At 39.2% G+C, this 17,908-nt stretch overlaps 2 protein-coding genes across 14 annotated transcripts in view; one reads left to right on the top strand and one right to left on the bottom strand.

The window, feature by feature from the left end:
- LOC105334259 (band 4.1-like protein 1) overlaps window positions 1-13,856 on the top strand; it is a 34,180-nt gene extending 20,324 nt beyond the window's left edge. For 6 of the 13 annotated variants that reach the window (XM_034459079.2, XM_066065775.1, XM_034459085.2 and 3 more), the window contains 22 exons: window positions 109-151; window positions 348-423; window positions 1,478-1,522; window positions 1,616-1,795; window positions 1,908-1,995; window positions 3,168-3,320; window positions 3,444-3,538; window positions 3,700-3,899; window positions 3,993-4,183; window positions 4,588-4,809; window positions 5,009-5,071; window positions 5,252-5,518; window positions 6,355-7,731; window positions 7,819-7,863; window positions 8,846-8,911; window positions 9,348-9,443; window positions 10,092-10,187; window positions 10,622-10,783; window positions 10,939-11,142; window positions 12,482-12,577; window positions 12,814-12,925; window positions 13,152-13,856. In XM_034459079.2, coding sequence (XP_034314970.2) covers window positions 109-151; window positions 348-423; window positions 1,478-1,522; window positions 1,616-1,795; window positions 1,908-1,995; window positions 3,168-3,320; window positions 3,444-3,538; window positions 3,700-3,899; window positions 3,993-4,183; window positions 4,588-4,809; window positions 5,009-5,071; window positions 5,252-5,518; window positions 6,355-7,731; window positions 7,819-7,863; window positions 8,846-8,911; window positions 9,348-9,443; window positions 10,092-10,187; window positions 10,622-10,783; window positions 10,939-11,142; window positions 12,482-12,577; window positions 12,814-12,925; window positions 13,152-13,156 — 3,882 coding nt within the window. In that variant the 3' untranslated portion in view covers window positions 13,157-13,856. The other 7 variants (XM_034459080.2, XM_034459090.2, XM_034459083.2 and 4 more) reach the window with 7 other exon arrangements.
- LOC105334261 (uncharacterized) lies at window positions 13,392-17,651 on the bottom strand. Its single transcript, XM_011437642.4, has 2 exons — window positions 17,275-17,651; window positions 13,392-17,196 (listed from the first exon to the last, which is right to left on the bottom strand). Exons 1-2 carry the CDS (start codon window positions 17,317-17,319, stop codon window positions 15,964-15,966), a joined length of 1,278 nt encoding a protein of 425 aa, XP_011435944.3. The 5' UTR covers window positions 17,320-17,651; the 3' UTR covers window positions 13,392-15,963.
- Window positions 17,652-17,908: the final 257 nt, after the last annotated feature.

Below are 17,908 nucleotides of genomic sequence, written 5' to 3'. Positions count from 1 at the left end.
ACATATTGAGCTATAGTATTTTACACAAATTCATACCATAACAGATTTTGCACTGTGCCTTATTGAGGAATAGAAAATTGACAAATCATTATTTTTCTTTTGTAACAGTACTGGGTGAACCATGATAAGAAAATAGCTAAACAAGTGAAAAGTAAGTACCACTGACATGTAGGAAGTAATTTTATTTTTTTATTTGTGAAAGTAGCTTGTACAAAATCTACTTGTTTGTTTTTCTTGTTTTCAGTAGTGTGAAAGATAATGCCTTAATCAATTAATGTTGCATATTTTCTTGGTTGGGACTTGTATTTTAGATTTGACATGTCTAATTGATTTTGATTTGTGTGTAGGTGGGACCTGGGTTTTTGAGTTCGCTGTCAAGTTTTATCCCCCTGAGCCGTCTCACCTGAGTGAGGATGTCACAAGGTAGGCCTTGCAAAGTAGACAGAATGAAATATGTAGTGCTGTGCCTAACACTTCACTGATCAACTTATCAGATACAAAGTAGCATGACACATAATTGTACTAAACCATACACTGATTAAATACAAAGACGACAGCACGACTTGTGTATAACTGCTTAACCATACACTGATTAAATACATAGTAGACAGCACGACTTGTGTATAACTGCTTAACCATACACTGATTAAATACAAAGTAGACAGCGTGGCTTGTGTATAACTGCTTAACTATACACTGATTAAATACAAAGTAGACAGCACGGCTTGTGTATAACTGCTTAACCATACACTGATTAAATACATAGTAGACAGCGTGGCTTGTGTATAACTGCTAAACCATACACTGATTAAATACAAAGACGACAGCACGACTTGTGTATAACTGCTTAACTATACACTGATTAAATACAAAGTAGACAGCACGGCTTGTGTATAACTGCTTAACCATACACTGATTAAATACAAAGTAGACAGCGTGGCTTGTGTATAACTGCTTAACTATACACTGATTAAATACAAAGTAGACAGCACGGCTTGTGTATAACTGCTTAACTATACACTGATTAAATACATAGTAGACAGCACGACTTGTGTATAACTGCTTAACCATACACTGATTAAATACATAGTAGACAGCGTGGCTTGTGTATAACTGCTTAACTATACACTGATTAAATACATAGTAGACAGCGTGGCTTGTGTATAACTGCTTAACTATACACTGATTAAATACATAGTAGACAGCACGACTTGTGTATAACTGCTTAACTATACACTGATTAAATACATAGTAGACAGCATGGCTTATGTATAACTGCTTAACTATACACTGATTGAAATTGGTAGCAATGGTAGTGAATGAAGAATTTTCGCAATTTTGAATTTTATCAAAATGAAATAAATTGAAATAATACAGTAAATGTATAAAAGAAAGCATTGGTTGCTTTGATGGAACGCTCTACAGTACAGAAACAAGTCAGATGACAGAATGTTCATTAGATTCTTGTGTTTTTCAGATACCAGTTGTGTTTACAGATCAGAGCAGACATCTACAATGGAAAGTAAGTAAAGACTTCCCATGCTTTGTTACATTAGTGCTACTCTTCGGCATTGCTAACTGTGAACAAAGTTACACAGCGTTACTCTGATTGTAGGCTGCCCTGTTCATTCATGACCCACGCCATCCTGGGCTCCTACACAGTGCAGGCAGAGATAGGCGACTACGACCCACAGGAAGACGGCCCCGGGGACGATTATCTGAAAGCTTTTGATTTTGCTCCACAACAGACCCCAGAACTGTCACAGAAAATTCACGAACTACACAAAACACACAAGTAAGTGGTTCTAGCAGTGGAGGTTCAGACTATTGTAAGGTTTATTCTAAAAAAAAATTAAAATTGACCAGATCTGGGGATTGTGGTAATAGGAATGTTGATTTTGTTACAGAGGACAGACCCCAGAGGAAGCAGAGTTAAACTTCCTAGAGAATGCAAAGAAGCTTGCCATGTATGGAGTGGACCTGCACAAAGCAAAGGTCAGTGTCATAGAGAGTAGGTCAATGTCATAGAGACAAGATCAGTGTCATAGCAACAAGCTAAGTGTCATAAGGACAAGCTAAGATTCATAGGGACAAGCTTAGTGTCATAGGGACAAGCTTAGTGTCATAGGGACAAGCTTAGTGTCATAGGGACAAGCTTAGTGTCATAGGGGCAAGCTTAGTGTCATAGGGACAGGCTTAGTGTCATAGCAACAAGCTTAGTGTCATAGGGACAGGGTTAGAGTCATAGGGACAAGCTTAGTGTCATAGGGACAAGCTAAGTGTCATAGGGGCAAGCTTAGTGTCATAGGGACAGGCTTAGTGTCATAGCAACAAGCTTAGTGTCATAGGGACAGGGTTAGAGTCATAGGGACAAGCTTAGTGTCATAGGGACAAGCTTAGTGTCATAGGGACAAGCTTAGTGTCATAGGGACAGGCTTAGTGTCATAGCAACAATAAAACAGTAAATACATGAATCACTGTCATTAAGGTAGTCATTGAACACTAAAAGGATAACATAAACTTTTGATAAAAAATCTTATAAGAATACCCAAGATTTGTGTGAATAAGTCTTCTTCAGACACTACAGTGTATTGTCAGTATAAGTCTTCTTCAGACACTACATTGTATTGGCAGTATATTTGATGTGACACTACAGTGTATTGTCAGTATATTTGATGTGACACTACAGTGTATTGTCAGTATATTTGATGTGACACTGCAGTGTATTGTCAGTATATTACACTACAGTGTATTGTCAGTATATTTGATGTGACACTACAGTGTATTGTCAGTATATTTGATGTGACACTACAGTGTATTGTCAGTATATTTGATGTGACACTAAAGTGTATTGTCAGTATAAGTCTTCTTCAGACACTACATTGTATTGGCAGTATATTTGATGTGACACTACAGTGTATTGTCAGTATATTTGATGTGACACTACAGTGTATTTTCAGTATATTTGATGTGACACTACAGTGTATTGTCAGTATATTACACTACAGTGTATTGTCAGTATATTTGATGTGACACTACAGTGTATTGTCAGTATATTTGATGTGACACTACAGTGTATTGTCAGTATATTTGATGTAACACTACAGTGTATTGTCAGTATATTACACTACAGTGTATTGTCAGTATATTTGATGTGATTCTTGTAGGACTCTGAGAACAGGGTCATTATGCTGGGCGTGTGTGCAAGTGGCCTTCAGCTCTACAGAGAAAAACTTAGGATCAACCGATTTGTCTGGCCCAAGATCATCAAACTCACTTATAAAAGAAACAACTTCTACATCAAACTTCGACAAACAGAGGTGAGTTAATTCATATTTACAGGCATGAAATTTTTCTGATCAAATATAAAGTTCAAATATGAAATACTACCGATAGTAAAATAAAAAAAGTGCTAAATTTTTTTATTCTGTTTTATCTTTCAGGGAGATCAGGAGACTACAATATGTTTTAAATTAGATTCACATAAATTAGCCAAAAGATTATGGAAAACCTGTGTAGAACATCACACCTTCTTCAGGTTTGTTTGTTTGTTAATCTGATCTATAGCATTTCTGAGAAGTCCTTCCTTTTGATATTAGTATCAGGATATATTATTTTTCATTGCCTATTTGATGGAATAATGTTTGGTTACCAGGCATGCCCCTCTTTTTAATCATGAATGGATGTCCTTTTTTACAGATTAAAGGAACCAGAGAAGAACAGTACCGGTACTCTCATTCCTAGGTTTAACTCGCGCTTCCGGTATTCAGGAAGAACACAGAAGCAGATTCGAGAACAGGAGGATTTAATGGACCGCCCAAAAGTGAAAGTAGAGAGGCGAGGCCTGGGGAACAGCTTCCGTATGCCCAGGGATGCCGAGGGTCACATTATCAGGCCAGGTAAGCAAGCCGTAAGCTCACTGTCAGAAGCATCTGACTTTATAAAGAATTGAATCCTCCTATATGCTCAAATGAACGACTTTATGTTGATAGTCGCAGATGCAGGGGCAGACAGTTATGACCGCACAGATAAGTTGGCGGGACACACAGACACAATGTCGAGTGGACCACCCCCCTACAGCTCCATGGATAGAGGAGACAAACACAACAGACGACCGGGTGAAACAGAGCCTGACAGAGGGGACATGACGGAGGACAGACGAGATAAAATGCTCGGAAATCATGTAAATACAGAACTTATATATACTGCGGAATCATTAGATTTCGTGGTGACTCAATTTTCGTGGAATTTGTTGGAACTTCTCATCCACGAATTGAAATCATCCACGGATCAATAAATAAGTGTTATAAAGTCATATTTCTTTTGTAGGTATAAAATAATACACAAAATTACGTCTCCATGAACCTGTAAAATTTAAGCAATCCACAAAAATTGGTCCTTATGAATTTTAATGATTCCACAGTATTCCATTATATCAATCAGCATCTGTGTCAATTTTTTTTTATCAATTCTTGTATATTTGTATGTATAATAGTAATAAGGGAAATGTTTTCAAGACAAACTTACAGTTGATATGCATAGAACAAATAGCAAGAATTAAAAAGCACATTTGTTTAACATTTGTAGGATAAGACAGAGGGAGCTCCAGGGGAGGGTGGAGATGCTGCCTTGTTAGAAGAGGGCGGGGCACTTCATGGAGCCAAGAAATCCAAGGAGGACAAGGAAAGAGAGAAGAGGGAAAAAGAGGAGGAGAAACGCAGACAGAAGGAAGCAGAGAAGGAGAAGAAAAGGCTGGAGAAGGAGAAAAAGAAGAACAAAGACAACACAGAAGACAGAGCGGACCGCCTGGTATGGAAACTGTCATTGTCTTATTTTCAACAAACTAAAATTTGTCCAGCAGCTGTTCTTAAACAAACTCAAAAAGCTAGTTTCTAGTCCTCTATTTGTGCCCAAATTAACAATACATATCTCAAGACTTTTTTTATATTGCAAACTTTGTTTTCTTATTGCCTTTGAGTGTATTTGCTACAAATGAATTATTTTGCAGGGAGGTGAGGACGCGACAGAGACAGCCATCAACGGGACTTCGGGTACAATGGGTCTGGACTCGGTAAGAACTCTCGCTTCTGTCACAGCTGTGTGTGTCAGTCACTGTGTGAAAAATTCACCCGTTTTATTTGATTTTAATGTTATTTTAAGGACTATACTTGTCAGGATATCAGGAAGAAAAGGCAATGTCTCTAAGTATGTCAATCCTTCATTTTATGTTAACTTTTAACAATGTAAACAGGACGCTGTTGTACTTGGAAAGTCTGGCAACCAGGAGGGCAATAAGAAACCAGGAGACGGTGACTCCGCCCCTAAAATGGGAGAGAACCTTGAGCATGTGAAGCATGACAAGGCCCACGATAAGCATAAAGATAAGAAAGAGGCCAAAAAGGGGGGTGGGCTGTTTGGCATGCTTAAGAAAACCCCATCTAAAGGGAAAGGGGACAAAGCCAAGCCGACAGAGACAGAAGTAAACAACAAGGACTCTCCATCCAGAGGAGATCAGCAGGTTGTCACACACGTTTCTAAGCGATGTGCTTGGTTTCTTAGTCCAGTAAAGCTTAATAGTGTAGATTTACAGCACAGAGTAGCGGTCCGTATACTACACCCTATATTGCTGTTAATCCATGTATACTCAATATTGGTATATTTTTAATTACTACAACATGTATAAGGTACAGGCACCCTGCTTGTAATTGTTCCTATACCCTGCCCAGCACCCCCATGGCTTTGTTTTGTGATGCCGTGTGGCCCAGGAATGGTACACTGCCATGGCTGCTTATTTTTCTCATTGCATGATTGCAAATGGTTCCACTGCTTGTGAATGTTTCTCTTTTTTTATTGTGAAAGAAAGAACTGATGTTAACTATATTTCTGAGTACACTGTATGTACAGCATTTTTTACCATGTCCGTTTTCTATGCTCAGCCCTAGTGTTTGTATTATTGTTGTGATTTTTTCATTCATAGATTAACATGTATGTCTTCCAAGGAATGTTCTTTTTTTTATTGTAAAAAACTTTTTAAAGTAAAAACAGGAATGATCAAATAACTATGGAACCAGATGCTAGCCAGACTGTCTTGCATGGAGTGAATCTTCCAGTGCATGAAAACTAATGTTCTAAAGTCAGAGGACATCAGAAATATCTAACAACTTTTGATGTCTGCATGAATGAGATTTCCAATGATGTCCAAGATCCTGCATGACTGCAACGACTAGAGACCTAGAGCTACAAAGATCATGGCATGAAGAAGATTACAAGGGCTTTGTTGACTTTTTGCATGGCTACCTTGGGAATCTTGCCCACAAGTTTGGATTAAATCAAGTTTCTCTCTTATTTCTTCAGACAAACAAAAAGGGAGACAAATCCAAAAAGAAACAAACTGTTGTTATTGAAGAGACTATCGAGGACGAAGTGTTCGTTGAATCAGTTGATCCTGTCATGAATTCAAACTCTAAATTAGTTAGTGAGGTCAAGGATAAATCTAACAAGTCAGGGAAGAAGAGCTCCTCTTCTTCCTCCTCTTCCTCCAGTAGTGATGAGGGCGAAATTGTTCTGGAGCATCGAGGCTCTAACATTGTAGAGGAAGTTTGTAGTAACCCATCCTCACCAACACAAGCGAGGGCAGCAGTGGTCCTCAAAGTGGACAACAAAAACTGTGAGCATGTTGAGGGGAAAGCTGGGGTTGAGAGCAAGAAGATTCTTACAGAGAAGTCTGGTCAACAGTCAGACTCTCAAAAAGAGGACACCGAAGTGACAAAAGAACACTCAGGGGAAGAAAAGAAAGTTGAAATTAAGTTGAAAGTGAACGAAATTGATAAGCGATCATCAAATCCTCCAATGTCCGAAACTTCTAAATCTGAAGGAGTGACCAGTGTTCATGATAAGCCAGACAATGCTCAAAAACCTTTAGAAGAGAAACCAGTGGCACAAGAGGAGGTTCGTAAAAAACAGGATTCACCTCTAGAGGTGCCTGTTGTCCTCTTGAATGAGGAATCAGGAAAGGAGGAAATTAGCAAAGGTTCATCAGAAGCTGAGGAGAAACAAGGGGTAGGTGATAGTAAGGAGGATAAAAAGAAACATAAAGAGGAAGAAAAGAGACACAAAGAGGAAGAGAAAAAACAGAAAGAAGAGGAAAAGAGGAGGAAAAAACTGGAACAACTTGATAAGAAGAAGAAAGAAAAGGAAGAAAAAGAGAGAAAGAAAAAAGAAAAATTGGAGGCAAAAAAGAAAAAAGAAGTGAAGAAAAAACAAGAAGAGGAGGTTCCAGAGATGGAAAATGGTGGTAAGTCTGCTCCTCCCACAGAGAAAGTGGGAGCAGAAAATGAGGACAAGGAGGAGGAAACCAGGACAGAGAGCAAACCAGAGGAGCATGAGGTGAAGGTTAAGATAAAGGTCCTCCCCAAGAGTGACACTGACACCAGCCTGCTGGGCCAGCAAGAAGTGTGTGATGATAAAGCCAAGGAGGAGGACGAGAAACTAAAGGAGGAGGCCAAAGAACCACAGATAGATGAGAAAGACAGCAAGGAGAAAGTGAAAGACAGCAAGAAGACAAAATCGGCCAAGTCAAAGAAGAAGCAACCAGTGTCCAAGAAAAAGTCGTCCACAGGCTGTTTTAGTTTCGTGCGACATCATAAATCATCCGAGTCAGAGGATGAAGCAGCAAAGATAGAACTTCCAACGGAGCCTTGGCCCACGGATAGGAAGGAGGCGGAGGAAGTGGTACTGTATACTGACCGCCTCAGATTGTTGTCAATTTATACAATCGCCTATGATTTGATCTGTTAGTAACCTTGTACAATGTTGTAGGAGAAGCCCGCTGAGGAGCACGAAGTGAAGACCCCACCAAAACAGGTGCCCTCATTGAATGCCGGGCATGTGTCACTCACGGCATGACTCATTAACTCTCAGTGTCTCTCCGAATTAGTAGGCTCTCTCATATTGTTAACAGATCACACATTAACTCTCTGTGTATCTCCGTGTTAGTAGGCTCTCTCACATTGTTAACAGATCACACATTAACTCTGTGTATCTCCGTGTTAGTAGGCTCTCTCATATTGTTAACAGATTGTTTTTACGCTGTGTGACTTGTCTTATCTGGACAGCTCATTCTCTAGAGCTAGACAATCTTAATACAATTAATATGATATGATGTTCAATAAGGTTTCCAATATTTTAGAAATATCAATGATGTCCAGATTTGATGACTGCCATATTAGAGGTATTTCTTTAGTCTTCATCTAAGGATGTGTCCTGTTTATCCTGTCAGTTTTCCAACATTTGATCCTACTTATTTCCGTACAAACTTACAATCTGTCTTATGATGATGAATGAATTTTACGATTTTCTGTACTGTGAAAAGATATACTGACCAGCTTGTACTTCATTTCAGACCTTTTACTATTAATACACCACTCTTCATCTTCATTTCATATGCTGGATAGAAATATATACTCTTCATCTTTATTACACCTGTTGAAAAGAAGCATTAGTACCTCTTTATAACTTTATTTCACCTGTTGATTAGAAACAGTTGTACCTCTCTTCAACTTCATGTGATCTGTTGAATGTGAAAGAATGAGTTGCAAATGCATGGTCCATCTTTCAACCATCTGTTCCATTGTACCATCAACATCTCCCATACTATCATCAACCTAGCATGTGTGAACTACTAGCCGTAGCTAGAAATTTAAAAGATTACTTAAATTCCAGTAATTTGTAACACAGTAAATTTTGGTCGATTATATATTCTGTAATTTATTGTCGGACACAGAAGAACACTTTCAGTATGGACACAGTATTTATGGTATGATTTTTGACCGGGCTTCCCTTTCAGAGAGGAGGCGTGGGGATGGGCTGGGCATTGCCTGGGATGAATGAACTGAAGGACCGTAAAGCCAAGGTCAGATGGCATGTCATGCATGGGCGCTTACACAGCATGGTTATGTTACGTAGGGCTCTATCAGACCCCAGAGTAGGAGATGGGCTCTCTCCTGGTAGTGTTTTATCATTTATAGTTCCAGATGTTAATCTGTATATGAAGTTGTCAGTTCACACAAGCATTATTCACCGAATGACAACATATACACAGCATAATGTGTTAGCAAGTCGAATTTTGGGGAATGAAAAATCAGGGAAACTTTTGATGTACAATTTGTTCTTACTTACAATAATAGCAATGCATCGCCAATACTTAGACAGTGGGCCAGGTTGGTATTTGTTGAAGCATGTTGTCCGCTGGAGTTGCGTGTTATGTGTTAGTTCATTAGAACTGTTTGAGATTTGTCGATGCTATTTACTGACTCGCCCGCCATGTAACACGTCCTCATCTACTTCAGCCCGAAGATACCGCACCACCTTTATCATCACCCTCATCCTCATCATCAGACGAGGACATATCCCATCATGCAATTCTAGATGACGATGCAGACGAGGTTTGGCTGTCATAGACTGCATGTCTTTTTCATTTTTTCCCCTCTTCTCTGTGTGTAACATACAGTTTCATTGTCTACAGATTATGTACATTACCTGATTTTTGTGTACAATATATTTTATTGATGTTCTGCTTTGAATGTCCATTGTTGATGTATTTTTTAACATATTTTATGAATTTTCTTTAATGATTATTATATGTAACACCTGTATTATGATTGCCTTTTTGAGCTTTGTGAAATGTTGAATATTTTATCCTATTTGCTTGTGCCACATTTGCTTCTTTCTGTTCTATTATCAGTACAAAGTCATAATGGAAATTATAATTTGTGATACACTGCAAATAATCATGTAAACAAGAGATAACAAGATGATATATGACTCATAATATTTTCACCATTTTTACAGATTAGACTTCAGAATGTAGTCTTCAATAAGAATATACCTTTTAATTAAAAGTAACTTTATTATCACTATCTGAAGTGAACTTTGAGTTCTTCCTGCCTCATATTACTTTGTTGTCAATGCTTCTCTGTCTCAGCATGCAGGATTTGGATGCTTTTAGTTTCTGTCGATAATTGTGCTTTTATTCTCAGACTTGCCTGGCCTTTTGTGATACTGGTGATACTGATGTGTTTGATTTATTGCAGCAGGGCGGGTTTGGACTGGATGGAAGCCACCCAGACTACAGTGACAAGTCCATAGACAGAAAGATGCAGTTCATCGCGGTCACCCCTCCATCCACGGTTAGTGTGCCCAGGGAAATGCAGATAAATCACTTCAAGTGTTTTACTTAAAAACTTTGAACAGTTTTCATTGTTTTTTTATCTTCAGAGTAGTTTGTGCTGATCAACAGCTAAGAATATCTTGTATAGTTCTTAACTTTGTAAGAACTAGGTACAGTTGTACCCCGGTAATAGTATACAGGCCTAAAATTCCAACATTATTCATGTTTTTACGAAGCTTATACATTCACCGCACCTAGTTCTATGTATGAGACACCCTTAAACTTTTACGTAAAGTCTTTATTGACCAGTCGGAGGATCTAATTGTTGTCTTATCAAGGGTTTTGAACTACCGTTAGTTATTTAATGTAGTCATTATGGATGGACAAAGCTTTTACAAATATACTGGAATATTAATTATTAAAACTTGTACTGATTTCTATTTTCTCTAACAGGAGGTCAGAGACCGACAGAGAGGAGACAATACCATGCCATTCTTTGAGTCCGTGGGATCAACCTCCGATGGTGAAGGTGAGGGAACCTTGGGGAAGAAGAAACCTCCCCCGGTGGCCCCCAAAAAGTACCGGGACAGCCAGGACGACCGTCTGGGTGACATGGTGAGTAGTGTGAGGGCGTGGCTGCATGGGGGGCACTGAATCTGTATCTCACTGAGATGGACTGATGTTACATGTACAGAGATTGTCCATGCTGTGTGTATATAACTTGTATCCTGATGGTGATGTAGTCAGACCCCGATCATTTTCCTGTTTAGCCCCCCACGGTGGCCACTGAGAGGATGAGATACGACCCTAACACGGACGACCAACCCATTCCCACCACCAACGTCCCCATCGTCAAAACCCAGACGCGGACGGTCACCTACGAGAAGGACGGGTTCCCGGTGGTGATAGAGGACGGAATCCTCATCAGCTCGCAGTCTCACTCGACCAGAACTCAGACGATCGAGACGACTACCGTGAGTGTGATAACCCCTTGGCTCAGTGACAGTGACCCAGGGTCGGGGCAGCCATTGTGTGTGTGTGTTTTCAGCATGGGACAATCTGCATGGCAGTCAGTTTAGTGTTAACTTTAGCTCTGTAGTCCACTCTGTGTTATAACAGACTGCATCATTTGGTTTTCACTTGTTCTTGCTTCTTCATGTCTTTATTGCAGGTTTATCAGCAATGTCAAGTTGTTGCATTTGTTCCTAAATTTTGTTCAGGAATGATATCAACTGTTTGCTTTGCTCATGATGCCTTTATCCACATTTAGATTTCATTTTGTTGATTTACCTGCATTTTTAGATAAAGGGTCCAGATATAGATAATTCATCAATAACTAGTTAGAGAGTCCAGATATTGATAGAAAATTGATCAACCACTAGGTAGAGAGTTCAGATGAAGATAATTCAACAATCAGTGTCAATCACTAGTTAGAGAGTCTATATATATATGGATAATTCATCAACCACTAGATAGAGAGTCAAGATATAGATCTATAATTCAACAACCACTAGGTTGAAGTCCAGATATAGATAATTCATCAACCAATAGATAGAGACTCCAGATACAGATGATTCAACAACCACTAGATTGAAATCCAGATATAGATAATTCATCAACCACTAGATAGAGACTCCAGATATACATATATAATTAATCAACAACTTGATAGAGAGTCCAGAATAGATAGATAATTCAACGAACACCAGTAGATAGCCCTGTCCTTATTTAAGATTACTTGTTTTTTATAAACTGTCATCAAACTAATTATAAGCTAAAAACTGTAGGTTCAAATGATATATACATGTAAGGGAAAGTGTCTGTTATACTTGTTCTCATACCTGTATCTCAAAACTTACCCAGTTCTGAAGGGCAGCTGTTGCAATGCAAACTAATATATCAATAACATGTATATGTACTTGATTTTTCATTTTCATCATCTTTTTTGTATTTTGTTTTTTGCACAACAAGAGCAATTATATGCAAAGCATTCTCATGTATCATCACCGCATGATGTACGTCTGATAAACTTACAGCTTTGTGTCAGTAACACCGTCTGTACTGTCTAATAAACTAAGTCCTATTTTATGGGAGGGGGGGAGATAGAGACCTCATTAACAGAACTCTTTATTTGTCATGCTGTTAAGCTAGATTTTGGTAACATCATCCTTTAGCTGCTCAAAGCTGATAACAAGACTATTGATTGGAAAAATGACACTTTTTAAATGTTTCTTCTAAGACTTATTTATTTACAAATGTATTTTACTTATTTTTGTTTTGTAGTGTACTTACACGAGTTTGTTTTGATTTCAGTATAAGACGGAGAGGGACGGCAAGACGGAGACCAGGGTGGAGAAGAAGGTTGTGATTTCACAGGAAGAGAACGGGGACGACATTGACCATGATGCCGTGAGTATCTCCTCCTTATACTGACAACAAAGTATCACCGTGTTATGTTAATACAGCATACAGAAAATAAACAGTGATGGTCTAAGTATCAAGTCTTAATGTTCATACCTCAGTGACGACAACAATTATACTGTCAGTATCATCTCCTTATGTTTAGAACTGGGTGATCAGATATCCAGTATGAAGCAACTGATTTCTTGCCCCACATGTTTTGTGTATTTGGCTGTGTATTTCAGCTCCTAGCTGAGGCCATTAAATCAGTGACCGAGATGAACCCTGACCTTTCTGTGGAGAGAATCGAGTGTATGCGGCAAATTGAGGATGTGGATGGGGGTCGAGAGGTATTAGGTCAGTACTAAACCAATTAGAGTCTTTCTTATATACAGTATTGTATTAGTAAAAACACTCTACATTCCAAGCTACATAATAAATTAAGAATTGATATACCAGTATATCAAGACATACATGCTTTATTGATTGGGTTTCCATCCTTGTGCTGTTTATTGATGGGATTTCTTGTGTAAATTGATGTCTGTACTTGTGTATAAATGGGGCTTCTGTACTTGTGTTGTAGGTTAGATTTCGACATTCGATAACCGAGGACCTTTTGACGGGAGCAGCCCGATTTCAGTGCCTATAGTGACTTGTTTGCAGGGGAAATCCGTCCAAACCTTCTAAAGGTCTCGTATATTTCGCTTCAGAAGGACGGAAAACCGGCAGACTCTGTGCTTGACGCAGGATTTAACAGACTGAAATTATTGCAATAATTATGTATGTGGCATAAAAATCATGAAATACATGTCATAGTTTTATAAACATTTTACATTATGGACTGGACTTGCTGCCAGGAGTGTGGTCGTTTACAGACTGTGACCTTTGTGTACTGAAGTCAGTTGCCATGGGAACCTAGCAGGTCCAATCATTACACCTTGAATCAGCAGGACTTGGATGGGCAGCTACAAGAACTCCTTTTATTCTTAACCGATTTTAAGTTTTACTGCATTATTTCATTGGCAATTTTAGTAAATGTTTGTTTTAATGAAAGAAAACTTTATAAACTACTGCATTGCTGACAGATTTGTTAGAATTTTAGTTTCTTTTGTTTTATTGCTCAATGCTTTATTTATCCTTACGACTAACATATGAACAGAGCATCAAGAAATGTTCATTTGATGGCTTTTAGGAGGCGGCTGTGTAAGTCCTTGACTGCTTGATGTAGTGCATCATCTTTTATACTTGTATAGAGACATCATCTCAATAAAGTCAACATTTGTATCCATCTTCTCTTCAGTCTTCATCACATATTTGTCATTGACAGTATAAATTTTACAGTGTATAAAACTGTAAGTGTCAGTGGATAGATTCTCAATAATCCAACAAACAATTCACAACCAATACAATGTCATATTCTTGAAGAGTGTTGGAAGCATCTGAACTTGGTTTACTATTGGTAGTGATGGGAATCAGTGAGATTTTCATAATCGATAATCGGTTTTCCGCAACTAACTAATTATCGATTATAATCGGAAATTTCTATATTTTATAGTGTAGTGCTAAATAAATGTAAATAAACAAGTTACTAGGCTTTCGTAATTTGATTTACTTAGTATTTCTAGCGATAAAAAAACTATATTCAAAAGATTTTCCTTTGTAGGTAGTCCAACAATAATTTTCTTGAAACCAAAATGCGTCCAAATTCTAGAATGTGCTTTATTTCCCGAGTAAGAATATTGAGCTCTTCTGTCATGTCAGCCATTTTCAGACCGCGCGCCTTTTTAGGGTTTAGATAGTTCGCGTCTGGAATATTCTGTTTATGATATGTGCTCGTTGAAAGGGAAAAAAACCTTAACAGATTAATCGTAATGAAACCTTTTATGATCGAGCGCTTGGAATGCGATAACAATCGATCGATTTTCGATTATAATCGATGATTGGAACACTAACTATTGGTATCACTGGAAAGCAATTGCAATTCATGTAGACAAAAGTTACGTCCGAACAAATTGGGAATTTTGGGGTCATTGATACTTCTGAGCCATGAAATTAGCAAAGCGAACATGTCTTATCATTTAATTTCATTAGAATTTCCTTGAAGTATCATACTTGTCTGTTAAAAAATGACATATATATTGATTACATGTATACCATGGTTAGGTTACATACAAATAACAGGAGTGGTACAATAAGTGGTTTATACAAATAACGAGTGGTACAATAAGTGGTATATACAAGTAACAGGAGTGGTACAATAAGTGGTATATACAAGTAACAGGAGTGGTACAATAAGTGGTATATACAAGTACAGTGAAGTTGTTTAAAGCTGATATGTAAGCTTTCCACAGGAAATTGGACTGATACAAGAAATCCCTTGTTTAACAGGGGACTTGTTCCAATATTTGACATTGTTTCGAATCCCCAAGAGAATGGACCATAAGGCTCACTTATGGAACTGATCTCAAGTTTGATTTTGTACCTCCGTTTATATTTTCCTACATCATAAAACTTTGCATTGCTATCGTAGTGTTGGGTAGGAAACCTCTTCTTGGGCTCTTGTGGTACAGTGAGTGATTTAAACAAATTCAATTTTTATCAATACTGGGATACTTGCACGCACTTACTATCATAATACAGTGCTGCCCAGAAGTTTAATAGAATAAACAGATTAAGAAGAATTTCAACATTAAATTTCTATTTTGAAGATTACATTCCCTCTGGAGCCCCACGCGTTATTGGTTCAGCGGTACCAGTTTGAACACTTTCGAAAACTACTCTATATAAAAGAGGTTTTCATATGTACATGTATATTGAAATTTCCTCTATTGTGGAAGTTTTTAGAATTATCTGAGGGGGTAGCTTGGCTCTTATTTTAATAACTTTGAAAGCCCTTCACTTAAGAAGGCTTTTTGACATTGAGCAAATGGCTCAGGTGAGCTAAAATGAGAAGCACTAATACTATACAATATTATACAATGTAATAGCAGGCGGTGTGAATAGGCTAGGTTAATAGGGGGCTATGCAGCCTATCTGATATTCCTATGGAAAGCACATCGGTTAGTCTATTATAAAATGAGAATACGAGTCAATTATGTAACCACGTCTGGAATTTAAAGCTGTATGTTGCATCGGTAATGAATCTATTGCACAAACGGTCCATAAGCACTAGTCCATAGATCACAACCTCAATAACGGTCACGCTCCATTACCCTTCAATGGAAACCCAACAATGCTCGTTATTTCTTTTGATAGCATTTAAACACGTTTTTTTCGCAAAATTCTTAGTCATGTTGTCTGCGTAATTAATGTAATATATCTCCTGGATTAACGATAGATGATACCTCTTTGTACAGTCGAAACCATGAACCACAAACTCCACGAGAGGGGCCAGCCTATCGTCTTATGACGTCGGCGTAGCGGCCGCTGGGTGCGTGCGATATCGGTGGCGGGGGTGGGGGCGGGGGTGGCCTAGGAAGGGGGTAGTCATCTCTCGCCCGGGGGGACGGGATCTGGGGTCTCCAACTTTCTATGTCATCGTACCGCTCCCCTCCGCCCGGGGGGCGGTCGGGTAGAACCTTGGAAGCGTACAGTGGCGGGTCTGCCTTCCAGGATTTCTTCATGTCATAAGCCACTCTGCTGGCGTACAGACCGGAATCAGCCGATTCTCGAGGTTCTGGTCGGGCTCTCCTGCTCTCTCGGAGGTCCTCTCTATAAGTGTTACTTAGATCGTAGGCCCCACTCTGTCCGAGTGGGTTCGATTTGATATCGTCTTGGCGCCCGCTGGTTGTCCTGGAGATGCCGGGGGGTCGGCTGCTTTCTCTCAGATTTTGTCTGTCGTCCACAGCTCCACGTCCCCTGTCGTTCCTTGACTCCCAGGGCCGGTTTGTGGGTTCTCTCAGTCTGTCTTTTCTTGTGTCCCCCAGCTGATCAAACCGACTTTCTCCCAGCTTATAATCGGCTCGACTTTCTCCCAGCCTGTAATCAGCTCGACTCTCTCCCAGCTTGTAATCGGCTCGACTCTCTCCCAGCTTATAATCGGCTCGACTTTCTCCCAGCTTGTAATCGGCTCGACTTTCTCCTAGTCTGTAGTCGTTTCGACTTTCCCCCAGTTTCTTGTCAGCTCGACTTTCTCCCAATTTGTAATCATTGCGTTTTTCCCCAAGCCTCCGACTTTCTGGGAATATATCATTCTTGGTATCTCTGATGTTTTCCCCGCGGTCGTCCCTTACGTCTGACAGTTTCCCCGTGCTGTCGTCTGCTTGTTGGTCTGGTTGTAAGTCTTCGTTCACATCTCTCACAATTCTCCTGACTCGTGGTAATCCAAACACAAAATACGAGCTCCCCTGCAAGCCAACCAAACTCTCGCAGTATCTCTGTTTCAGCAGGTCGCCGGTTTTGGTTTTCTTTGGGTCTGAAAGGAAGCTGTTGACGACATTGATATTACGCTTGGATTCGGGGGCGGGGGGAACAACTCCACCCTGTTCCATTATTTCGTTGACGATATTGGAGTTGATCCAGATCCGACACTCGGTCCACTGGAACATCTTATCCTGCGCCATCATGTTCACCGAGCCACGACTCTTGTTGGTGTCGAACCTGGAACCAGGGTCCGACGATAGCGGCTTCTGTCAGAAAAAAAGGAAACGTCACGTCATGCAGGAAGTGAAAATGGAGTTGTCTACATAGATCGGAGAACCACTTACCATAGGAACATCAGGATAAACCGGATACATCGGCGGTGCTTCCATGTTTGTGGAAACCCTTCTCAAACTGTAGATGTTCTTACAAACATGAAATAATCGTTACAGGACTGACAATAAGAGTTCTACAGCGCTGTGAAAATGTTGTTATCGTTTAAATAAAAATAACACACACTGTGTTTTAAAGATCCAGTTTCCTACACGGGTGAATGTACCAGCACAATATGTACGCCCCTGCAAACCGGTCATCCAAGCAAATCGCCGGTCAGGCGTCGTTTTCTACACATACAATGAATTTTGTATTTTTTAGTTGTTTTTTTCATTGAAACATTATGAACATAAAATGTCCCACCTGTCATGCATTGCAATCATTTAAACTCCAACTGAAGTATATAAATGTTCTATATATTGAATGATGACAATAGCTATAACAGCGATAAGAGATCGCTCATTCGTAAAAAAGTAAACACAGCGGGTCGCTATAGTCCATCGTGTCATCGTTATACACTAAAGAAACAAAAATCATATCTTCTTTTTTATCTTATGTTTAATGAAACGTTTACAAGAAGCATTGCAGCACGTATCATGGTTGATATGCATGCATGCAGTAAGCAAATATATTTATCGGATTAAAAAG

This window comes from Magallana gigas, chromosome 7, assembly GCF_963853765.1.
Source record: "Magallana gigas chromosome 7, xbMagGiga1.1, whole genome shotgun sequence".
NCBI lineage: Eukaryota > Metazoa > Mollusca > Bivalvia > Ostreida > Ostreidae > Magallana > Magallana gigas.
The sequence above is the reverse complement of the archived record's forward strand: the minus strand, read 5'-3'. Positions and strand labels throughout refer to the sequence as shown.